Source organism: Penicillium arizonense (genome assembly GCF_001773325.1).
Source record: "Penicillium arizonense strain CBS 141311 chromosome Unknown PENARI_contig002, whole genome shotgun sequence".
Lineage (NCBI taxonomy): Eukaryota > Fungi > Ascomycota > Eurotiomycetes > Eurotiales > Aspergillaceae > Penicillium > Penicillium arizonense.
In genome coordinates, this window is record NW_019173279.1 from 30803 (window position 1) to 55384 (window position 24582).

The 24582-nt window shown below is 48.3% G+C and overlaps 7 protein-coding genes across 7 annotated transcripts; 4 read left to right on the top strand and 3 right to left on the bottom strand.

Moving 5' to 3' along the window:
• Nucleotides 1–219: 219 nt before the first annotated feature.
• Nucleotides 220–7947, bottom strand: ags3 (alpha-1,3-glucan synthase Ags3; the record flags this gene model as incomplete). Its single annotated transcript, XM_022627574.1, has 6 exons — nucleotides 220–268; nucleotides 321–6881; nucleotides 6939–7114; nucleotides 7161–7510; nucleotides 7692–7756; nucleotides 7877–7947. The coding sequence occupies 6 exons, from the start codon at nucleotides 7945–7947 to the stop codon at nucleotides 220–222; spliced, it is 7272 nt and encodes a 2423-aa protein (XP_022492691.1).
• A 4032-nt stretch (nucleotides 7948–11979) lies between these two features.
• PENARI_c002G08437 (uncharacterized protein) lies at nucleotides 11980–12468 on the top strand (the record flags this gene model as incomplete). The annotated part of the gene is made up of 2 exons (XM_022627722.1): nucleotides 11980–12266; nucleotides 12321–12468. 2 exons carry the CDS (start codon nucleotides 11980–11982, stop codon nucleotides 12466–12468), a joined length of 435 nt encoding a protein of 144 aa, XP_022492262.1.
• Nucleotides 12469–13134: 666 nt separating this feature from the next.
• PENARI_c002G00216 (uncharacterized protein) lies at nucleotides 13135–13980 on the top strand (the record flags this gene model as incomplete). The annotated part of the gene is made up of 2 exons (XM_022627145.1): nucleotides 13135–13373; nucleotides 13725–13980. 2 exons carry the CDS (start codon nucleotides 13135–13137, stop codon nucleotides 13978–13980), a joined length of 495 nt encoding a protein of 164 aa, XP_022492437.1.
• Nucleotides 13981–15091: 1111 nt separating this feature from the next.
• PENARI_c002G00530 (sugar porter family MFS transporter) lies at nucleotides 15092–16720 on the bottom strand (the record flags this gene model as incomplete). Its single annotated transcript, XM_022627175.1, has 1 exon — nucleotides 15092–16720. One exon carries the CDS (start codon nucleotides 16718–16720, stop codon nucleotides 15092–15094), a length of 1629 nt encoding a protein of 542 aa, XP_022492478.1.
• Nucleotides 16721–20571: 3851 nt separating this feature from the next.
• On the top strand, nucleotides 20572–21225 carry PENARI_c002G06990 (uncharacterized protein; the record flags this gene model as incomplete). The annotated part of the gene is made up of 1 exon (XM_022627610.1): nucleotides 20572–21225. The coding sequence occupies one exon, from the start codon at nucleotides 20572–20574 to the stop codon at nucleotides 21223–21225; it is 654 nt and encodes a 217-aa protein (XP_022492572.1).
• A 334-nt stretch (nucleotides 21226–21559) lies between these two features.
• On the bottom strand, nucleotides 21560–23218 carry PENARI_c002G07668 (cytosine permease; the record flags this gene model as incomplete). The annotated part of the gene is made up of 3 exons (XM_022627663.1): nucleotides 21560–22665; nucleotides 22719–22935; nucleotides 22991–23218. 3 exons carry the CDS (start codon nucleotides 23216–23218, stop codon nucleotides 21560–21562), a joined length of 1551 nt encoding a protein of 516 aa, XP_022492961.1.
• A 652-nt stretch (nucleotides 23219–23870) lies between these two features.
• PENARI_c002G04817 (uncharacterized protein) lies at nucleotides 23871–24342 on the top strand (the record flags this gene model as incomplete). Its single annotated transcript, XM_022627465.1, has 2 exons — nucleotides 23871–24032; nucleotides 24322–24342. The coding sequence occupies 2 exons, from the start codon at nucleotides 23871–23873 to the stop codon at nucleotides 24340–24342; spliced, it is 183 nt and encodes a 60-aa protein (XP_022492354.1).
• Nucleotides 24343–24582: the final 240 nt, after the last annotated feature.

The window sequence follows — 24582 nt, forward strand, 5'->3', positions numbered from 1 at the left end:
TTCAGTCAAGAATTCATTTGCACGGCAAGTGTCACCTTCAACAGGCACAGTATGCCTGGGAGATTCAAAGTCAAACATCCATACAAAGGTGCTATTTTGATCTGCGTTCACTCATGATTCTGGCTGGATTTGGATGACAACTCCAATTGTTGACACGCGGTGATGCTTGACACGTGGTGATGCGATCCGCGGATCCGATATACAAAGGCTGTAAACAGCTCAGGGTCGGTTAAGCTGTTCTCGCCGGTAAAACAGAAGGAAACCAAAACTAAGCGGACAGTTAGTATGATTTTCGAATAGAATAGGGAATTGTCAATGACCTGGCCAAAAGCTGGAAGAAAAGGGCGATCCAAAACCACGCATTGGCTACTTTGTCCGCTGACGAGCCCACATCCGGAGAGATGCCTGCCGGACCGACCTTGTTTGGGGCAAACCCACGGGCACAAATGGTAGCGACAGACCCAAGAAACTGGGCGACTAGTAGGACAAAGCAGACATGAACTCTGGTTAGGGTTTGCAAGAGAATCATTCCCAGGCCGACTTGTTGAATCTCATCAAGGAACCCCAGCCACAGCCAGACACAGCGAGAGGCGAGAGCCCCGGAGGTCAGACTGCTTGCCCACGGGAGGTAGAATCCGATGTTAGAGGTTCCCCACCAAGTTTGCGCCCAGCGCGGTGCGCCGACACTTAGTCCGAAAACGGGTAAGACCCAGCTGTGCTCTTTGGACAGGAATCGGAATATGAGGAGCGCAACTATCCAAAGAATGACAAAGAAGAATACCACTAAAAGCACCACCTCCCATGTCCTGACATGTTTAGATGACCACAAGAAAGACCAGTTGCGGCCAAACGCCGCTGCGAGGAACCAGTTCTGGATAATGACCATGAAAAAGAACCAAAGAACAATACGCCGGCGGAAGAGTGACGTGTCAAAAAATAGAACCTTTCCGGAAGATTGACGATAGTATTTCGGCAGGCCAAGAGCAAGTACAATGCCAATGACAAGACATATGGCGGCGATAGGCATCACCACAGCGGTGAGTTTCCATGTGTTCAAAGTAGCCGTAGAAACGCCCCCAACCTCCACCGCAGTGACCCTGGAGCTCCAGTACCACAGTGCAACAGTGTAAATCTGTTGGATTCCCTGGATAATACTTGCGCGGAACATCCAGTCTTTCACGGGAACCGCACCCTGATCACCAAAGTTCAGCGCAAAGAACAGAGATCCACTGGAAGATGCAGCCGCATAGACGCCAGCGGCAACATTCTGTGCCCATGCTCGACCGATACTTGTGATTCCGAATGGTGAAACGCCGATGACCATGAACGCTAGGGAGTATAACAGCCATGGGAGACTGAGGACAATCACCGATGGGAAGCGGTAGAAGAGAGTCCACCAAGCGATAGTGGAGACGCAATAGATGGTCGCAATAATGTAGAGCTTAACAGCAGTCTCGCCTACCTGACCAACAAGAAGAGTTATCTGTGCCGAGTTTGTCGCGATGATCTGGCCAAGGCCCAAGAACAGAGCGTAGACGGGCCAATTCTGAACACGCCGTCTCATAAACCTCTGGATGGCAATCGGTCTCTTGTATCCCAGCCGAGAGAGCCATTCATCAAATTCACCAAGATCGTTAGTTTCCAACTCTCCAGCGGTCCGAGAAACGCGAGTATACGCCGTGCTATCAACGGCATCCTCCGAAGCAGCTTCATCCAGTGCACGTTCTTTGGGCTGAACCTTCAATTGCGCGTCATTGTACATGTTGAAGAATTTCCGCTCGCTCTTCATCAAGTACGTCTCAATACAGTAGTCCGTGATAGAATTTTTCATATTCAGGTTGATCAGAAGCGTTTCGAAGTGCCGCGTGAAGTGACCCATACTGTCAGTAAAGGTTGGATCAACCTTCTGCAGCTCGAAGACAGATTGTTCATGATCACCGATAACAGACGGCAAGGAAAGAACAGACACATTGCGGATGTGAGGGAGAGGAGCTCTCACTGGAGAAGACTCCCGCGAGACAAAACGTGATGAGTCCGGGGTAGATATCTCGGACCCGCGTGGAGAGTGGCGGCTGTTGTTTCGATAAGAACCAACTTCCTGAGATCCAAGAGCCCGGTTAACAGCTGCCATAGCCTCTTCGGGGGAAATGTAATCCTCTTGTGGCGTGTCGGTGCCTTCGTCTTCAGCGTCCGTGGTATCACTTTCAGCTCTCTGGTCGAAAATTTGACTCTCGCGCAATGACTTTTTGACAAGTCGCTTTCTTCCCCGGCCAGGGCCATCTCGCCGTCCAAGCGAGAGTTTGCGGCCCAGAATGCTGCTCCTGTTACTTGCAGCGCCCCTGAGGTCAGCTGCCTGTAGTTCTTGAAGAGATGGATGAGCGAGTTGTGACGTTCTCACTGGTGGCGAGTCCAAGCCCTCTGCTAGGGACATATTGAATCTTGGAAGGGCCACTGTTGAGAAATGCTCGTCCCGCATCTCTGAGTATATTTGTGACTGTGCGGGGCTCGCGGTGGTAGTTCGGTTCTTCGCATGATGGATGTGGATTGCTGTTCGTTGCAAGACTTCGAGTTTCTGGGTCCATTCAAGGACGGGGAATCGCTGCTTGGCAGAGTTTGCCCGCATTTCCCTTCGCGTCTCTTCTGATGAGTCAAGCGCAGACTTGATTGCTGTTCTCAATTGATGCAAGAGATGACGCGCCGAGTCGGATTCCACTGTGTACCACCACCCAGGCATTTGGCCCAGACCTCCGATGCGAGAGCCGATCCCAAGCGCACCCTTTCGTCCAAATTCAACGGCAATCAGTCCGAATGGTTCGTCCCGAGAGGGGATCAAGGCAAAGTCTGCACCAGAAAATACATAGGGAGGCAGGACAGTAAACTCTGGCTTCGAGAAAACACGACCTGGAAACATTTCCATGATGCGCTCCAGCTTGATAGCAGCGAGCCTGCCATACAGGTCGATGATAGGGCCGACACAGATCAATTGAACCTGTGGTCTTGCAGACAATACCGCCGGTATGACATCCGCAATCAAGTCCACGCCCTTCTGCTTTGACCATCGTCCAACGAATACCAACAGATCAGCATTGTGATCCTCACTCAGACCAGCCCACTTTTGTGCCTGCAACTTCTCGCTTATTCGTTCATCGTAGGACTGAATAGGAACTTCCCCGTCGGAGCTATCCTCCAACGTGCCTGTGTCAGAGGGGTCTGGGTTTGGGAGACTGCCAATCTTATCAAGACTCCAGAAAATTGGATAGCGAGCCCATGACCGCTTGCCATACTTCTGGGACACACCAACTGCACCGAAGCCACGTTGATGGTATCGCAAATAGCTAGCACCGGTGTGAAGTAAATTGAACACATTCCCGAACTGACAATATTTGGTTGCAATTTCAAGTGGGATATTGAACACAGAACAAACTTCTTTCTTTTCTTGCAACGTTCGCAGCGCCCAAAGGCCTTGGAACTCCGCGTTATGCAATGAAACACAAACGGGTATCGTGCGAGTCGGCAACAGATAAAGCGGCGCCAGGCACCCATGGAAGTCGTTGATATGGTACAGGTCAATCGCCGGTGATTGCTTCATCGTTTCTGCGATACACTGATTCCACGCTGAATAGTAAACTGCACTGTCAAGGTCGTCCATACGGGGAGGATATGGCTCTGCCTTGGTCTGCTGACGAAAGACGGGAGCGTCAAGCAGGACATAAGTGATGTTTTCGACTACGTGGTACTGTACCTTCACCAAATATGGTTTATCCAGTATCGTAATCACATAGGGCTCAGCAGGCGTGTCTTGGGGGTAATCGATATCACCGACGCATGGAACCACCCAGATAAGATTCTGATGTTTCAAGTTCTGGGACATGAGCTGGGCCATCACACCTAGACCCCCAATCTTAACCTTCAGCCCCCAGTCTTGGATGTCGTATTCCATTGTTGCGATCAATACTGTGCGTCGTTGGTTGGAGGCGCCCGCGACAGCAATGTCTGTCGACACGGCCGTTTCTGGCATTATCTTCGGCGATTCATCGTCCCCGGCGAACTTGTCTTTAACTCTCTGCCAAAGCAGGACTGGTAGCCTACCTCCTTTGACCACATTACCATCTTTATTGAGCTTGACACGGTAAAAGGTTCGAATAAAGATGAGAACACCAGATAAGCCCATCAAGATCGGAACAACCCACAAGAGAATGAAGAGCACAAGCTGGACCCATCCTGATCCAACTGGAATTAGTTGGTATCGCAAATTGCCATCATTGAGGGAGATGGTCCAGCCAAGATATGGAAATGGGGGTAAAGTCGTGATATTGATGACGTTGGATGACAGATACGACGGAGGAAGCTTCTTGACCACAGAGGAGCTATCGACATCGCCATAAACCTCTGTGGTATCTGGCGTGCCTATCTTGTCGGTTCCCCAGACACTCAGCTGTCCAACAGCCGGCCATTCATAGACAAAATCGTACCTCCAACTTGATGTCTCGGAGTCATACCTCATCCTGTTATCCAGTCCTGCATCGTAGCCATACTGGTTGTATGGACCGTTCCACCACAGATGAGGGAATCTCCGAGTTGTGTCATCATCCCAGTCATAATCACCTTCCTGTATATAATCGCTGCTCCCTGTGAGCCTCGAAAAGTACTGGACACGAATGTGAGTTCCCTTCCACTTTTGGTTATCCGTGCCTGTCCAAGATGGGATATTGATTGTAGTGTTTTCACCCAAATAAGCCTTCCAATCCGACCAGGTCCGACCAAAATCGGTTGAGTAGCGGAATCGATCGGCGCCGGCCGCGTTATGCTGGATGTAGAAGTTATCGGCGGATTTGTGCACCAGGGTGGAAGAGTAATTTGAAAGGGGAGACATCAGGGGATTGCTCAAAGGGCCAACTCGAAGCAAAAATTTGTCAATTGAGTTGGTGTGTGCTCCAGAGGCGGAAACGTTGTTGACCGTCAGCTGATGGATTCCGTGGTGGGCGTTGGCCAACTTAGCAGACCACGTCCAAACAGTCGGAACCTCACCGACAAACGAATCACGGCTGGTCCTGGCAGAGACATTGGTGCACTTTACACTGGAAGTATCAAGAGATGCAGCGATGCCCTTTTCTGTCGTTGAATTCAGGATAATCGCGTTGGTAATGCTGTCACAATTCATCTCTTTTGAATATCCCAGCTGAATTGGAATAGTTTCACCCACATCTTGTAGAGAAATGAACCGAGCGTCGTGTCCGGGAAGAAATTCAGTAACAGTAGGACTTGGCTCAACAAAACTGTCGGCCTCCACGTAGGCCCGATATTCCCATGGCAGCAACTTCATGCGAGGGACACATCCGTAGCCATCTTCCTCTGGGCTATTAGGTCCGTCACTCAAAGTGAGCTCCTCATAAGGATAGAAAAGATTCTTCAGCTTGGTCTTTGACTTGAACGGAGCCAACAGTGCCGTATTTTTGTTACTGCAGTTGCCGCCATAAGTCTCTGTTGCGTTTCCATTTTGATACACCAGCCACAGAGTTCCGTTGCCATTGGATGTTTCCGATGCTTCTTTCTGGACTTCAGGAAAATAGCTTCGTAGCACCGACCATAGGCCGGTGACTGTGGGAGTAGTAGAGGATCCAGGAAGGAATATCTCTTTGGTGAGCTGGGAGAGTGTTTCAAGATACAAGCCATCATTGGCAACTGGGTATTGCGTTCGAATCTCGAACATCCTCTTCATGATGTTGCGAATTGGGTGAGCGGGGTTTCGCTGATCATACGTGACGGTGATATCGTTGCATCCATGGAGACCTTTTTCAATGGGGAAGTCGTAGAATTTTGAGGTATTTAAATTGAAACAGCCCTGCGTCCACCATGCCGTTTGGTACGTCATGGGCTGTCGGCCGAACATATAGTTAGATGCAGTGGCATCAAACACATACATCGCCTGCTCTTCACCCCATAGGACGAGAGGGATTCCGGGGAGCTCCAGCGTGATGATATACAGACCTAGAAGGAATTTGTCCGTACCATTCTTGACTGCCGGCCAGCGGAAATTGTCTTGGTTCGAGACGCCATACATATGCCTCGGATCTAGTTCCCCAGTGAAGGCATTAAGAAAGTCGTTCGTCCGAAGCATCTCATTCCAGGCCTCGATGAAATCGGTGGGCAAGTCGAAACCAGCAACCAGATTACCATCCATCCCCAAAAAGCGGGTCATTGAACGGTAGATGGTATAGTGAAAAGCAGAGGCATCCAATGCTTGCAACCCATCGGCTCTCAGGAAGTGCGAGTCCGAATTGTTGGTCAGCTTAGCGCCAGCACCTGCGTCCTTCGGGCGCTGATCTGGCTGACGCCCGCGGCCGAGGTACAAACTGCCGAATGTATCTCCAGAGGTGATTTCACCGGGAAGGAAGAAATTGTTCTTGCCGAACCGTTTCGCGCATTCGCGGTAAAAAGCGGTCATCTCGCTCAAGGGTTCGAGGGTTGACTGAACGGCCTTGTCAAAACGGAACCCGTCGATATCCAAACTAGCAATCTGAAAGCATGAATGCCTGGTGATGACGTCTCGGACCGGCTTGTGCCATTCGCGCAGGCGATCCTGCACGGAGGCAAATTTAGTAAGTTGACGCTGCCAGTCTGGGAAGTTGCCGAACGCTTCAAGCTCTCCATATTGGTCAAAGTCGCTATCATAACAACCCTTGAGGTCTGCAACTCCACCGGAAAGTAACGGGTATCCCGTCTCATTCCAAAATTTTGGGTAGTTACAAGTTTCGTTGTATTCATTCCCAACTCGGAAATCGGCATACTTTCTATCTGTGACCCATTCAACTTCGTATTCTTGGGCCCGGAAATCGGCTGAATCATTCAGATGACCTTTGAATCCGACCAGATTACTCATCCTGTTTTTTTTCGTCATAAGTCCAGGGATACTAACAATAGTAGCAGCACCGACTTACGTTGACAATGTGTTATCCACTAGCACGTACATATCCCGGTCGTGAATCTCGGTAATAGTTCGTCTCCAATCCTCAATCGTGCCGTAATGCATGTCGAGGAGGGTGGTATCAACGGGGGAGTAGCCATCGTAGGCCCAAGGAAGGTTCATCAAGTACGTGCCAGCGAAATAAATAGCCTAAAAGGATCAGCTATGTAGTTCAGCCAAAATCAGCCTAACTCACCTTGAAGCCCATGCCCTGGATATAATCCAACGTGTCAATTAAGCCATCTAGATCACCACCGTGACGCATCTGATTCGAGTTTACAACATGCTCAAAGGAAGTCCCGTTGATGTCATCATTTGTCGGGTCCCCGTTGGATATACGATCCAGGAATATGGTATAGATAGGGAATCGCCAGTTGTCTGGTGACGGATGATATTTATGGTCTGGCCATGCTCCCCAATAATCGATTGGACCTTCGGCGGATTTGTTTTCGTTAAGATTGTATTCAGCGAGCGACTCGGTGTATGGCCAGCATAACGCATGGACACTCAGAAACGACAGTATGAGAAATGCTGAGCGTTGCATTTCTGTTGATATATCAGGCCGGAATGCTAGGCACCGGAATTTGCGCGATCCAACCCTTTTGGAACTGCAAAGAAAACAATTCCTCTATGCGCTGAGCAAACGGGAGCTGTAGTTGAAGAAGAGCAAATGAATGGGCTTCAAAAGACATCAAGGATTTTACAACACAGGATGTGAGACACTTACCAGCCAGACAGGCGTATGGGTCGCTGTACTTCACTACTACCGACCCACTCTGGGCCCAGATATCACTGTATCAATCCGTCCCAGGCAGGGTTTTTCCCGCGGTGGGGTGGCGGTGTTTCTCAGTGGTTCGGATTAGCAATATGCATCTCCGACCCTGGTTAGTCCGGTGTGTGTCTCAGACAGACCCAACAGAGTCCTCAACGCTGCCGGGTGATCGGGTCCAGCCGAGAGTGTAAGCCTCAAATTCGTTCGCCATGATAAGCAAACATGCAAATCGAAGTCGATCCCTGTTTGATTACATTGTTCTGTGTCTGTGTGCATGAGATCCAATCAACGAATTTCCCAACACATTTCAGCATAAGGGAACTGTCACGGTGCTGTGTAGATGGAAGTTTTCTGTCTGCTTACAGTACAGGTATGCGAACATCTATTTTTAACAATCTTATCTTATCTCTGGTATCTTTCCGAAGCTTGACCGACTGAAGCCCGCCAGCTCTTTTTATATGTACTTGTATTTCCACGATTGTGCTTCAAATTGTGAGTGAAATCCGGATTTCTTCGTAGCTAAATTTGGCTATGCCAGTATATACATTTCGGGTGAAATACTGTATTGCTTTCTGTTTTGGATGCGTGGAGCTAGTGATCCACCTGTGAAACGAGTTTCACACGGATTTTTGCTGGACGTTTGATGAAGTGGAAGGAGAGCCAGTAAATAGGTGTGGTATTCACTTACTGAGCGTCAGACTCACAGCCTATACAGTACGTGTAGATATTTCATTCGAGCGATCATGATACTCCGTACAAGTACAAGAATTGCGACATTGAAAATAGATCAATCAAGGTGGAACATGTCTGAATCTAAAGAAAGAAAAAAAGAAAAACTCGCTGTAGTGGGACCGAAGGAGCGAATGACATCATATTGTCAAGTATGTTTCACGCTGTAACTTATAACGTTAACGTTAGTTGATACATGTACATGTAACAGGCAACAAATATTAATTCCCTTGAAACTAGCAAATCAAAATCGCTTATAAGTCTAGAAAACTTGCTGATAGTTTGTTGTTATAGGAACAGCGTCGAGTGATTTTTGCCGGTCAATGCTTAGCGTGTGATTCGATACGGTTGGTGGCTTTGACCCAGCGTGGCAGTCTGTGCATTGCTGTCCAAGCATTGATATCGTGGTTGCGGCTTTCCCTGACTTGTATAGCCCGAAGTCCTGGCATCCTGTCTAATTCCTACTGCGAAGGCTGTCCAAGTCCCGATAAGGACCCGACCAGTGAGTGTTTGCCTCCTCAAAAATAAGTTCCTCTCAATGTTTGGCACATGGTCCCTAATCGAGAGACCCCCTATACAAGATCTAGAAGCTCTAGAGGGATAGACGAACTCGTGGTAGGGGGGTGAAAATATATTCTAGAAAGAGCGTAGGGCAGAACTGGACATGACTTTGGCCCATTGCTTCATGGTCAAGTGCGAATTCGATCGAGTCAAAACTCATCGCACACCTTCCCCACGTCATCACTCTTACAGCAGAGGTAAGGACGTCACCCGAGATAACTTTGTTTATCACCGCCTGCTGTTGCATTATGCACAGTTTTGGACGAGCAGAAGAGGGGAGAAGGATGAACTCGCCTCGGGTTAGAAATCTACCTATCAATGACCGCTCAGACATGCATGGTGGCGTACTCTAGTAGTTCGTATTACCGGACAACTCGCAGATAATTATTCAGCCGCCTAATCCTAAAGATCTCATTATTCTTCATAGTTGAACTGGTAACGCGAAGGGGGAGATACGCCGTCAACTGCTGCGAAACTATATATGCATATCAAATCCGTATTGATTTCTTGATAGCATTAAGATACCACTGTACCGGCTTCGTTCAAATAGCTGCAAGCACATGGGATGTCATCGCATTCCGTGGTTAGTGACTATAGCTATAACGCCAAGATGTATAGAGCACGCTAGAAGTCCTCTTAGTGCTGCGTAATACATGCTAGTTTAACGGTCGGATCTTCAAGCTAAATCAATCAACTTAGCATTGTGTTACAAAGATTGCAGAATGTATGTGCATAACGCATTTGGAGAGTATGGCACCACGCTTCATGATGGTTTGCATGAAAGCCATCAAATTATGCTAGGCTTGACGGTTCGTTTCTGCCTCGTGGCTCTTAATTCTCCAAACTTCTTCTACGAATTTGCGCAGTATATGCGTAATATATTAGGCGGTATCCGTAATCCACCGTCCTCTGGGAATATCACGCACGCCGATAAAGCAACTAGGCGAGTCGAACTAAATCTGCCATGGCCGAAGACCGGGAATCGAATTGCAAACACGATTATTGACTCTCGTATGATATCATATCAATAGATGGCCATTAGCTACGGTTCTGTCGGAACCCAGTGTCCAATCTGCACACTTGTGATTCATCCACCTGCCCCAACTACAGCCTATCTTATTGGAGGTATTCAGGTGCTCGTGCTCAAAAACTCGCCATGGCCTATGAAACTCTTCGGGGCGAGCCCCAACTAAACCAGCTCCTATATGGTTCTATCGCAACTCCCTTTAGAGTTCTAATCGCGTTGTATCTGTGTTCACTGTACTCCCCTCCACTGGTGCTCACAGGTGATTGATCCATGACTAAAGATAAGTCTCTGGTCATTTATCCTCCGGTGCTTGCCCCCTTGTTGTCACTTTTGAGATTTACCTGTAAAAACAGTAAGTGTCCCCGGGATGCGCGAAAATCTATCTCCTACCGGACAGCCACACAGGATCAAATGCTACACGTGAGTTGAGCACTAATCTCGCTAGTGAGCCACTTTAGCGGGGCGCGAGGCAATGCGAACTGATATCCACACCTATGTGGCTACTGTCGGTGGTTAAGCGGTTGAGGCTGCCAAGAGACGATTGCTATTAGTACACCAATACCCACCGATCATAAGTACGAAGGTACATGAACATGATGGTCTCGATCTAGCCCCAATTCTAAGATTAGATAGACTTGGAGTACATTTTGAAGATTGGACAGTTTACCCCGTTGACTCCATCTCATTCAAAGTTTGTATATCTGTGCAACATATCTGAGGGACAATGGCATGGTAGACCCGCCGCGTTATGAACAATTTTAGTAAAGTAAATAAAGTGTCCTGCAAGAGGTATAACTGCATCCTAGTTCATGCAGTAAAGGCCAATGAGTTTGAGATCCTGCACAAGTAGTGGAATTACCAATAACACGCTAGCGTGAAGTTGAAGAGACATTGAAATAATAATTTCCAGGCACCAAATACGTAGCTTCGCTCGTTCTGCGTATGTCACTATCGTTTGTCGACCTTCCCAGACGAGTCAGAAAGAAATGGCATTTGCACCACTTCCCCGTCTGCAGTCCGATTTTAAACAGGTGGCCTCAGATCACTAGATCGTTGGTGCTTAATACATCTTTACTGGATGGGTGCGCACTAGTGGTAAGAGCAGAGGACGAGTACGTCGAATCAAAGCACTAGACACAGCTTTATTTGGAAGTTAGATGTTGTCAGTTTCGGAGTTTGCCTCTATTTGATTTATACTTGTCGATCTTCCTTTCGTGTAGATCGAGCTTCCTTCATGTTCATTTGCTCAGAAGCGTAATTTGTCCATTATGTGAATAATCTGGTCATTTCGTGTCTTGTTGGCCTAGGAAATGGATTTGTGGTTTCAACAGTGTCGGAAGTTTACCGGAGTGGGATTAGCACAGCCGATGTCGGACTATTGATGCGAGCAGGTCAATCAAATCGATCAGATAACTCCTATCAATCAGAGGAGTAGATCCTCAAGCTTAATCCTTGATCCCCCGAGACTACTTGTCAGCACTAATTGGTAGTGGCGATGAAGAATTTTCGCCTTGTCCATTTTTATTAGGCACATCTATTGAGCATTGTATCCAATAAACACAAAATGCCGATGGGCAAGGCCGCTGATCTCCAGGAAGGGTTCTGGAGTCGATGTCCACTCAGTTAACCAATTTCTGTCTAGCTCTTCTCTTTAGTCAAGCCATTTTAAGCTTTTCTGATTATATGGTGGGCGATAAAATATCCTTTCGAGGTTTGTCACTCTATAGAAGCAATACAGCAAGGATATACTTACAGGAAGGCATCTCCAGGATCCGTTTGCAAATCGGCATTCCCCTCTTCGGCTGATTCCAAGCTCTAGTATATTTTTTTTGGAGCACTTGCGCCCATCTGTGTCTCCATTTTCTAGGCCTTTTCGTGATTGTTGGTCAGTTATATCCAACGTCGGGTTATGTTAGGATCGACACCATGGCTGTCAGAAAGCGATTCATCAACTCTTTTGCGCACAGGGAGTCTCCCAGTCAATCAGTGGCTACTCACCGTGGCATTGAGGCTTCTCCCAACTCAAAACTTCCCCTGGACGAAACAGGTCCCAACTCGACAGATGAGGAAATTATCAATGAGAAGGCCCAGTCTGATACACAAAAGGCTCAGGCAAGCTCTCAATCATGGACGAGAATACCCTGGATGCAGCCTACATTCTGTCAGTCCACCCTACAGTCAATTAATCACACATTCCCATGGCTAATCGCCTCGTAAGCGTCTAGGTCGTGAACTTCCTCGAGTACTTCAGCTCTGGACTTTCTCAGACCTCTATCACCATATATCTACAAAGGTTTCGAGCTGCATTCTATGATTGGTCTGGCATCTGTGTTTGCTTCGTTGATCTCCGCTCTTGTCAAGTTCCCTTACGCGAAGCTCATGGATATCTGGGGTCAACTCAAGCCTGTGGGGTAGTGGTTGGATTCCTGACACTCGGTCATGACGGCTGCCTGCAAAAGCGTCCCGGCCTATTGTGCTGCGCAGGTATTCTATCAAACAGTTTTCAGTATGACTGATTTATTCATGGCCATCTTCATTGCTGACACCACTGGTTTCTCTCTCTTCCTGCTGGCCTTTAACCTGTACTCTTACCAGACTGAAGAGTGGTGGCCTCCGATTTTCTGCTTCGTTGTCGTTGGCTTTTGTCTCATGATCGCTTTCCCGTTTTGGAAGAGATATTTTGCGACAGTGAAGTTCATGCCCGGGAAGCTGCTTCGAAACAGAACTGTCTTCTCCACCTTCTCCATGTTTGTATCATTGTACCTAGCATGGTATATCTGGGAAACCTTCTTTTATTGTCTCCTGCAGTTTATGTCCAATCAGACTGTCATGGAAGCGACCTACATATCGAACAACTATACTACGGGCTCGTGCTTCTGGTGTCTGATCTTCGGTGCTATCCTTCGCTACAATGGCCGCTTGGAATGGCGAACCATATGTTTGTAGTTCCTCTGACCATTTTGGGAGTTGGATTGATGGCCAAGTCCCGTCAACCTGAATCGAACATTGGCTATACTGTGATGTGTCAGATCTTAGTCGCATTAGGGTGGCACTCTTGTCATCTATTAGCAGATGACTGTTATGGCTGTCTCCGCTCAGAGAAATATACCCGCTATCCTGGTTACCGAGGGTCTGGTTACCACCATTGGCAACGCCTTTGGGGGTACTGTTGCTGTCGCCATGTGGATTGGTATTTTCTTTGTCAAACTGCTAGCACACCTCCCTACATCCACTCCGGCAGACTTTACAAGCACTTATGGCTCCCTTTTCGTTCAACAGTTCTACGCTAGGGAACAACAACCCGTGATGCTATCGACCATGTATATGGTGGCACACAACGTCTCCTGCTCATTACTGCAATCTGCCTTTATCTTGTCACATGAACATCTTGTTTCATCTGGGAGGGTCTTAAATGTGAAGAAGATGAAACAGCAGGTCCATGACATTTGGGGCTCATCTATTCGTTTTGTAACAAGCTGTGAAGCAATGTCGGGTTGCACAGGAATTTATATTAAGCAACGCATCGCTTTTTATTGACAGTCCTTAACTGGGTAGCATAGCGTACCCCTGGTCTAACAGACAGAATTATCGCGTTGTTCGTCATATCGGGGATCCTAATACTCGACTTTGTTGCTGTACAGATATGGCTCTCTCTCATGTTTTTCGTACAGTTTCTCATTGCTGCCATCTTCATCTCTGTCGGCTCGTCGTCATTTCAAAGCTACCTTAGAAAAGATCTACCCGGTGACCGTGGCATTGACCAGACCTAAGTGCCGTCACGGCTACGGACCTCGCACCACCACAGCAAAAGCCTCCACTGCGCCACTGAACACGCCTCGGTCTCAGGCACCACAAACGCTTGTTCTCACTATTTCTACAGTCAAACCTCTTTGTAATAATTCTCGCAAGCGTCCTATTCCACTATAGCCGGGTTTCACTATAGAATAGGACCCATTTCCGGTCACATGATTACGCTAATTCCCAGTTGAGTTAGTAATAGCACATGCCAATTATTATGTCAGCTTTATACTTGTCAGATGCATTTGGACCAATAATAGTGCTTAGGATGGGGTAAAGTGCGGGCCACATTACCTGGTTATAGCGAATTTTCAGGAAATCGTAGGGAACTTCACTAAAGGAAGGATTGCACTGTAAAGATGGGCGCGCTATTGGCAGGTTTGTCTGTACTTTGCGAGTGTACGTATAGTTATCTGTAGTAAAACATGACGTTTGATGGAGTTTGTCCCTGTTGATCGAAAATTTTCTGTTATTTGAGTCACGATACCCTCGAACCAACGCTGAAGTTCTTGGTGCATTGAGCCTCCAATCCATACCTGTTGTCGATTGGAACGCGCATCCAAAGATATGTTCGAGTGCCTTGGCTTGCATCACGGCTTAGATAGCCTAGTGGAGCTGAAGATTCTGTACTCCATTAATGTTACGAAATAGCTTCGTTTCAACATCTGCTGCACAGAAGTTCAACGATAGACGTTTAACTGCTGAGACTTGCTGTAAGAGCAAGAGCGGCTCAGCCATGAGTGTCGATCATTCAGCCTAAGAGATTGCTTCGCCCGCGCTACCTTCCCATATAAGTCCCTTCGACTGCTGACATAGAAATGATCGGCATTTCAGGGGAAGCAAGAAGTCAGATGTTCCAAAGCATCAATAACGAACGCTCTTTGTAACCTCCACTTGCATCAAAACGAAACATGCTGGCACCTGGATTGCACTGCTCTAATGTTCGCAGACTCCTGACTGAAAAACTTTTGGTTTATAAAGAAAAACAAAAGGAAAAGGTTATTTATTTAAATAGGAAAATAAAAAGCTATCTAACAGGAAGAGAGGCGGCGATTAACCACTATCACATGTCGACATAAAATTCAAATATAAGGAAAAAGAAAGGGAATAATAATAATGCGAGTATCAAGACACTCTATAATCCATCAATGGTCGCATGGTCGTTACCTGCTCTCCGTCGCCAGGATGGAACTGAGCCAGATAGCACGGGTGTATATGGGACTCTTTTCGAGCCAAACAATTAATCAGATGCGTGCTTTCCCTCACTCTCTCCACTGCTCAGAGCCATCTCGACCTTCTCGGCTTCAGATGCGAACTGTTGATCGGGAACGGCCAGGCCGACCTCGATCTGCATCTGAGCGATCTGGTCGACAGTGAGCTTGGGCATCTCGTTCGCGACCTGGTAGGGCCACTTCTTCTCAACGTGAGCCTTGGCGAAGATAATGTCAATCTCCTCCAGATCACGGCCGGCAGTCTCAGCGTAGAAGAACCAGGCGAATGGAACGGCGACGAAGTTGACTAGGGCGAAGAAAAGGTAGATACCCCAACCACTCTGGTCGGAGAACACGGGAGTAAACATGACGACCGCGAAGTTGCAAATCCAGTTGGTGCAAGTGGAGGCAGCGGCGGCCATGGTACGAGTGCGGAGAGGGTTGATCTCGGGAGGGTAGATCCAAGGCAAAGGCAGCGTGGTAAACGCGAAGAAGCAGATAAAAAGGAAGATACCAACGACGGCACCCTTAGCGTTCTGCTCGTTGTCCTGGATTAGACAGCCCATGGTGATGATGAAACTGAGACCCTGGCCTATGAAACCGATCAAGAAGAGGTTGCGACGACCAACCCTTTCGACCATAAAGAAAGAGGGAATGGTGGCTAGGGCATAGATAGTGGCGAAAACACCTCCCAGAATTAAAGAGAGACGGTGCTTCATGTGAAGGTTCTGCTCGAAGAGCAGAGTCGAGTAGTAGATAGCAGCGTTACAGCCAGTGAACTGCTGGAAGAACTGACCAGAGCAACCAATCATCATGCGCTGGAATTCCTGGGTCTTGCCGAACTTGAAGAGCTCTCTCCAGCTGGCCTTGTTACCCTCGGAGGCCTTGAGATCGGCTTTCATTAAGTTGAAATCGGTGAGCACATCCTCGGCGTCGATGGTGCTGTCGTTTAGCTGGGCCAAGACCTCCAATGCCTCCTTGTCGTGTCCTCGCATGACAAACCAGCGAGGGGACTCTGGGAGCATCATAGCGCCACCACTGACTAGAATGGCGAACAAGATCTGGAATGCGACGGGGAACCGCCATTGGACGGAGCTGTCGACGTACGAGAGACCGAAGTCAATCCAATAGGCAACAAAGGTACCGACGGCGATAATGGCGCCCTCGAAGCAAACGAGGAAACCACGGTTATGAGCACGAGAACATTCGGACTGCCACACGGGGATCGTGGCCGTGTCCATGCCGTTTCCAAGACCTGAAATGACACGTCCGACGACGAACTGACCTAGACCCCATTGGGGGCCGAAAGCAGCAGTGGAAATGACAGTACCGATAATCATGAGAACACCACCGGACACCAAGAGGGGAGTGCGGCCAATTTTTTCACCCCAAATGAGGGTGAAGATGGCACCGAAGAAACAACCGAGTTCGTAACAAGCGGTGACAGCACCACGGAGGACGGAGACATGAGCAGAGTAGGCCTTATCGTTGGGGTCAGGAATAGCGAGAGGAGGGAATTCCTTTGTGAACTGGTCACCAGAGATAATACCGGACATCAAACCCTGGTCATAACCGAACAGAGAGAATCCAATAACGGAAGTGAAGGTGATGGCCAGATGGAGCTTCTTGCCCCGCAAGCCGGAGGTTGTTGTCCACATCTTGGGTGTTCCTTGTACCTCAACCTAGTAGAAAAGGGAGGAAGGACCGAAACATACAAAAAAAGAAGGAGACCTGTCAATCCTGGGGAGGGGGGGGTGTTCACCCTTTTTGTATTTGAGCGAATAATTAGGGCCCCCACGGGATGCTTAGTGCCAAGCAGAGGAAGTTTGGAGATGACGTCGGCGGGTTAGGCGCTATACAACGTAGTAGGCAAGTCGGGCGAGCCGAGAGGGCTAAGCACAGCTAAGACCCAACCGCCGAGAGGGCCAAGAGGGCTTAGCGGAGCTTTTCCGTTTTGGCCGCCACCAACGTAACATCCCGCATGCGGACAACCATGGGCAGAGTCAGGACAGGAGATTCTGGATTTGGTTCTGAATGGAACATCACTATGTTCCCCTGGCTAGGGTGACTCTGGGTGCCTTGATGCCTGTCAAGTGATTTTCACCTGGGGATAAATGTGGAGGGGAGAAAAGGATCAACATGTCGCTTGCCCTAACCGGAACCACATGCAACCACCACAGACACGGGGAATTACGGGGAGAGCCGGTGGAGTCAGGGTCTGAGTTTTTTCTTTCTCCAGTCGCTATTTGTTCGACGCAGAAAACCCCGTGAAAACTTTTTCCGCTTCGGTTCGGGGCCGGGGCCGCATATTGGCCAACTACAACCAAGTACAATACACTAAATCTCGTTTCAGTTACCTCGCTTCGTTTCAGTTACCTATTTGCCTTTGGCCCGAACCCCATGTCCGATGCCGACGGCCGGGGGCTGACCGGGGTTGGCCTTTGGTTGATTTGGTTGACCAGGGGCGGTAAGTTGAGTCACAAGGTGCCAAGGCCCAATCAAGCAACATATAAGACATGCCAAGGTACCTTAAGCCCCACCAAGGCTACAAAAAAGAACTCACTTGAGAGGGGAGTGATGAGGAGGCGTCGACGGAGGGGGCGTTGGAGGCGTTCAGCCATCCCCGGAATCCTTTCTTTTCCCGCTACGCCACTAGAACTCTCACACACGGTATGTATTATCCACGGGTCGAATCAATGCCACTGATGGTTAATGTATGGTCGAGTTTGATTATCTGTGGGGTTCCCTATAGGCGAAATGAATAAGGTCGGTAAATTAAAAATTGAATAAAAAAAATTAAATAAAAAATGAGAAGCCTCCTACGAAAGGACCAACCCTCGGCAGAGTTGCGGGGAGGTATATCGAGACCTAGGGAGGCACGAGTACATTTATGACGCCCAGTTCGATTTCAAAGTACCGACAAGTCAACATTTCAGACAAAAAGACTATACAGATACAAAGAAAATTCCATGCCTTTACGTAGGCCTACTTCTCATTTACACGTTATTAAAATCCCCGACCCGTCTCAGAATTTCTGCGGAAAAGTATCGTTCCGCGTGTATGTAAGGCCCGGCCGAACCCACATGGCTCTTGAACATCCACATCTCTCTGCTCCAAATTCGGAGAGGATCAACGGGCTGATATTTCCCGACACTTGGGGCCCAATTTATGCGACGTCTGTGGTCCCGAACCGACCGTTCTATAGGTTCCCGCTCTATGGTAATCTTGCGCTTGCCGCCTTGGATTCCGAGGTTGAAAGAGGCTGGAATGCCTTATGCCCTCAATGATGACGCGCAGCTCCTTGGCTTGCGTACCTATCCCTCATCCTGCGTTACCGTCAAGAAGCCGCACTTGGCCCTCATGTTTGCATTGAACTTGCCTTCAAGTCATAGTGCGACGGGCGTGATGGGGCTGAGATAGGCGGATCTTAGTTTGATCTTCCTACATGTAGGAGGTAAACAATCTTCTCCCTTAGACGACATAGGTACTCGTAAAATAAAGCGATGCAAGTTTTGGTTCAGACTAGTCTCGTATCAGCAGTGCAGAAGGCTGCTGCAAAGCCAGTATAGTACGGAGTAGAGTCGCCTGCAGATGGTGGCTACGGTCCGTGGGTTGGGCGTGAGTTGCGAGATCTTCAGTTTGGGCATTGTAAATGCTAGCAACTCTGCACTCTGACTGTGCTACGGGGTACTTCAAAATATCTTGAATTGTCACGTATATGTTTGAGATGGCTCACACCAGTCGCAAAAGATGTTATCTTACCTTAACCTATCAAGGGGCATCACCACAGCAATGCTTGGCTGGCACCTCGAATCAAATCCTCAACAAAGATCTCGACCACGCTGGCAATAAAGACAGCTAGTATAGTCAAATGTTTCCAACACAGCAGAGCTCGCAAATGGCGCGCGATAATTCAATGATCTTTGACATTTGAGCATTGTACTTCGTATTCAAGGAGTTGTACTGACCACAGTTGGACCACCATCTACTTTAAGTTATATGCACTGATGTTCACTCCCAAGCCGGTTCCATGTAGCCTCACTTGCCAGATGAAATTTTAGCATGATAGCTTATTGAGCGTGCGTTATGGTTACAGTACATGAATATTACGCAAATGAAATACGGCGGGTTTCATTATATATATTGCGGAGAAGCAAACGGACTCACGTTATTCAAGGTGAGTACAATGTGCAACGGTGTCTTTGCAAAATTTAATACACAGACTATAGATCGAGCCTGACTCAATGCAATGATCTCTTATAAGTTGGCGAGCATAAGCAATTATGAGGTCTAACGCCACAATGAGCCAGGTCACGTGTAAACTTTCGAGGTGTTGCCTGAGGCACTAAGCTGCAATCAGGCAAGACCTCGAGAGTTTAACCGTTCGACTTGATAATGACCGGTGCATCTTCATATGTCCTGAATTTAATCACCCAGTTATTCTGAATTGCCACCAAATTTGGCCTATAAACCGTCTTGCGTAGTAGGCGAATTGTTAGCTCGGCTACCCTCAATAAGGCGCATAGTTAGAGAAGCATCCAAAGAATACTTGGATTTAGTCAGTATTCATTTCTGAGAGAAGACTCATTGGACAGAACGAGATAACAAATAAGCCTCTAGAAGAGCTGCCGGCATGGATACGCAGTGATTGAGGCTCTTGATTTCACCGATGTGCTTTCAGGCTGATTAGCAAACAGTGCTTCTTTGTTACCTACGCATCTATAATGTATCCTATGAAATAAATCAAGTTGTTGAGAGCTCTTCAAAAAAGGTATCCAGCCCAAACCGGTCTCTCGAAGAGAAAGTTGGTAGTGACCTAACGTTTATCCAGTTTTTGAGACAATCTCGGATTTTTCCAACCAATGCTGTAGAGCTGCTGACGCCAATCTAGAAGACAAATGAGCTGTCTCTCGATTCTCTAGTATGGCAAGCGAGCGTAGACTTGATAGCTGAGAGATCCGTCGCGCAACGTTGGCGATTTAAAGAAAAAAATGGTCAAAAGTTTTTGCACCGTTTGCAGCCAAATTTCTGAATTCTGTTGAGATAAAGCATTCTAAGTCGAGTCAAATCCAAGAGACGTAGTATTTGCTACTCTCCTAAAATATCTGCAGCGGATAGCCAGCCCTGGAAGCCGCGCATGCTGACGTTAGATCTTCTATTTCGGTCGGCTAGCACTGCTTTGGCTACAACAAGTGTGGAGTGTCGCGCAGTGCCAAGAAGAAACAGCTTTCTAGGTGAAAAACATCTACACCATGTCTCGGACCCTGCCGTGCCATACACGTTCCAATTGGCTATGTGTTGAGAAAAGTAGCCGAACCGCATAGTTAGCGTGCTTACTTGCATGTTTCTACTCCACAGTGAGAGCGAGGTTGCAGTTCTCATTTTTTCGTCAAGTTCTAGCTTCCTCTCAATAGATGTATAAAATTTGTACGGAATCCACACGAAAATGGCAACCAGCTTGCTCTATTATTTTTACACTTCTCACTGTATATTCTTATCCATAGACAACATGGCAACCCGTGTTCTGGTGATGGCCCTTCTGGCAGTTTCCGCATATGCCTCGCCTTCAGAACTTCGTCCTCACTCTGTCACTCCACCTGAAGGGTGTCCTATTCCTACGTGGCAGGTCAATGAGTTCCAGTGGTACAACGGCTCACACAGCCTGGACTGCATCCATAATCAGGTCGACATCAACACCAAGGGTTGCCTCTGTGGACATGGCTGGTGTGAACCTGATCCGGCCACTTGCAATGGAACCATGGTGAATGTGTGCTGGACCGGAATGCCAAACTATGAGCCCTGGGGGTACGGTCCGCTGGAAACGCTGGATATAGACTTTGCAGACGGCCTCAATTGTCACGACGAGTACATTGGATATCGCATTCATGACATCGGTAATGGCGCAAGTAATTGCGGATATGCAGATCGCGGTGCTGGGCGGATTGTGGCCTTCTACGGATCGTCCAATCTGGAATCTTCAACCGGTCATATCGATTATACTCTCGGAGATGGACATGCGCTGAAGTGTGACAATGGAAGTAGCATCACCTACTCTGGCAGTACGGATTTCCAACTCAGTTGCACGCATGACGCCTACTTCAACGCCACTTGCACAGCACCAGTGTTTGAAATCCCAGTCTTGAATTACAAATGGGTCGTGTGATGTTGTCAATTGAGCCGAACCCTGTTTTATCAAAATCCAAAAACCTGAGATCCTCATAGTGGCGATGATATACGTCGCTGCATGGGAAAGACCACCAAAATGTATCTATCAAGCGCTATTATGTTGGTCTGATCCTGAATAAATGAATTTGGCAGAATTAAACGAACATTCAAACCGCCTTTCTTGATAGCCAGCGAAAGCTGAGACATCTGCTACGTGTGTTGGAAGCTTCCACCGAAGATGATGACGCGGGCATATCAAATTCCTCCGGCCACCCTGTGTTTCTGCTGCCCCACAGTGCACAGGCCTAATTAATGAGTGCTGGCGACGTAGCTTAACGCTTGAAGATCCTGAGCTCAACCATTCTCAGAATCAGGTAGGACACAGCAGCGAACGCAAACCCAAGCTCGAAGCCAACGTCGCCGCCAGTAGGGGCTAAGCCCGCTTGCTTGGCGATCGGGCCAACCCACCAGGACTGACTCATTCCAGTCACCATTCCGACGATTCCACAGCAGAATGCAAGCAAGGCAGCGATCCCAGGTGGCAGTTTGTCACGATTGTCGTAGTCTTCGGGTTGATAACCGGAAAATCCTCGCCTGAACACGAAATGCTCAGTCAACGCAATCCCCTCGTAAATCGCCAGCCAATACCCGATGAAGTGCATGAAGTTTTCTAATACGGCTTCAAAATTGCTATAGCCTGGGATTGCAATGGCGATATAAACCCCAGTGGCAAAGACCGTCCAGACAAACCGGGGAACATGGCGAGTCCATCGTCCCATGACCATCAAAGTCAATGAGACCGAATAGATATTGGGACAATTGTTAGCGACAATAGAAAGCGCAAGAACGACAACACAGAATTTTCCAAATCCTCCAACCCGTGGGAATAGAACAGCACCGAGCAGGCCCCCGACCCCAGCCTCATCATATCCCTGTTGGTATGCATTATCTCCGCCATTAAGAGCGGTACTTGTGACTATTGCAGCGCCGAGCAGTTCCGTGAAAAGCAAGGTTGGGAAAATACCCAGCCAGGTGGCGAGAAAGACCTTACGCCGAGGACGATTGCTTGGCTGATAGACCGTGTAGTCTGCTGCGAAACTTGTATACCCGGTGCCGAAGCCGAAGACAGTGGATCCGTAAGAGAGCACTGATCCCAATTCTGCACGACCAACGCCCATTGGGATGTTGATAAAATCTCCGGAATGAGCAAATACACCAAGAACAACCAGGAAAACAATAAATGTCGGAATCCAGCTCCAGTATTCATACGCATGCACCACCCGATAGCCGAAGAAGACAACAAGCTGGGTGCAGAATGCGATAATCAATATTCCGGCGTACCCAGGGACGCTGGGATTCACAGCATTGATTAGTTGCGCTCCGACGATGATGTTCGCAGCTGCCCAGCCGATGCATGCTAGAACATTGAATATGGCGACTATCAAGGTATCGACTGTTAATTTAGTAAGAAGAACACGATTTGAGACTCACTCAGCTTCACGCCCCACCAGCCAAACCAGAATCGCGATAAAACCATCTGTCGCAGTCCAAAAGCAGGACCAAATGCGGAGAAAAAGCAGACAGTCATGACTGCGATCATGTTGAAGAATATTATCACTAATGCTGAATCCACAAAGCCCATGGCAAACAGTGGTTTTCCCAGAACCCCAATGGTAAATGAAGGTACGACCATGTTGGCAGCAAGCCACTAGGATTATTCAACGGATTAGAGAGATCTCGCACGGTGCTTAGGATCAAAGTACCATGGAACCAATATTCCAATAAGAATTGTCCGTTCTTTCATCCTCCGGGACGCGTTCGATGCCTCGTTGTTCAACGTTAATCTTACCACCGAGTCGTTGAAGCTTGGCATAGAGAGAGTCGCCATATTCAAAGCTAGTGGCAGGGACAGCGCCCGTCTCATCTTCAAATAGTGCTGGTGCCGCGGCCCCAGCTCGTTTCTCGACGTCGGCATTCAGTATTCGACTCATGATGTTCACATGGAGACCGACTTCTGGGCGCCAGCTTTCAGGAGATGAGCTTTTTAATAGTGATTTCCCCAGGAAAGTGGATTGACCCACACGGGGGACTCCGATCCACTACCCCAGACGCTTTGTCCAACTCGGCCTGGGCTTCCAGATAAAGGTTACCAACAACAATAATCGGAGGCAGGGTTGTTCGATCGGGGCTTTTAATCTGGTAAAACACTGAAGCGAGCAGTGTGCTCGTATAGCGGCCAAATTATGCCGAGGTAGGCCTGGAAGAACCTTCCACTCTAGTGTTCCGGTCGTCGTTAGGTCAATTCAAGGTTTTATACTATGCTAGTTCGGACTGGTACAGCCGGATCTCCACCGTGCGGCGTCACGGACAGGACGGAGACCCGGGAATGCGAGCGGGGTTGGGTATTGGCACGGAGGGTGCCGAGACTCAAAGCCAGTGTATCTGAAAAGTGAGGATTTGAACTGAAAACTGTTTTCTGCATCGTAAGATTGACGGTGAATTCGGCTAGCGGCGTCGGCCGCTAACGTATGAGATTTACAGGATGCATAGAGCGAATGTGATTGGGCGATTGCTTGAAAGAATGACTTAATAAGGTCAGGTCCCCCAGGGATTCTTGAATCTTCTCAACAACACCTACGCGCCATGGCGAGCCCCATTGAACTACCTCTGGTGGACATCTCCAACTCGCATGATGTGGTCGCCGGGAAGAAACTGCTCGATGCGGCTGCGAAACATGGATTTCTGTATATCGACAGCAACAGCACGCTGCTCACCACGTCGGATGTTGACCGGATCTTTGACCTGGTACGCGAATACTCCTTGCGTCTACTACCGAGGTATCCACTGGTGTGAATGTGTAGCTCACTTTTACCAGTCACAGGAATTCTTTCAACTCTCTCCCGCCGAAAAAGCGCCTTATCGCAGAGGAAATGACGTCAGATCTGCCTTTCAGTCGCTAGGATTCACATGACTGACCCTTGTTTAGAATCGAGGTTGGGTTGGAATGCATGTAGAGACACTGGACCCTGAACATCACGATGTGATCCTGCCGCATTCCTTCTAGCTTCCAGGCACTATGACTAACATTTCTTAGAGAGGAGATTTCAAAGAGTGAGTTCTCTTCCAGCATGCGACGAGAAATTATCTGATAGCCCCGTCGAGCGATGAATATTGGGGAATTTCAGGAGGGAAACCTCCAACAGCCACTCCCCCCGTGTTTAATCTCAAGAGAGTCGGAGATCGCTCGATTCACTGATCTCTGCAATACCACCTGCAGTCACATCTTGAGACTTCTTGCCCTTGGGTTAGAGGTATATCTTACTCAGTTCTTCCCCTGCTCGGACAGAGTGATTAA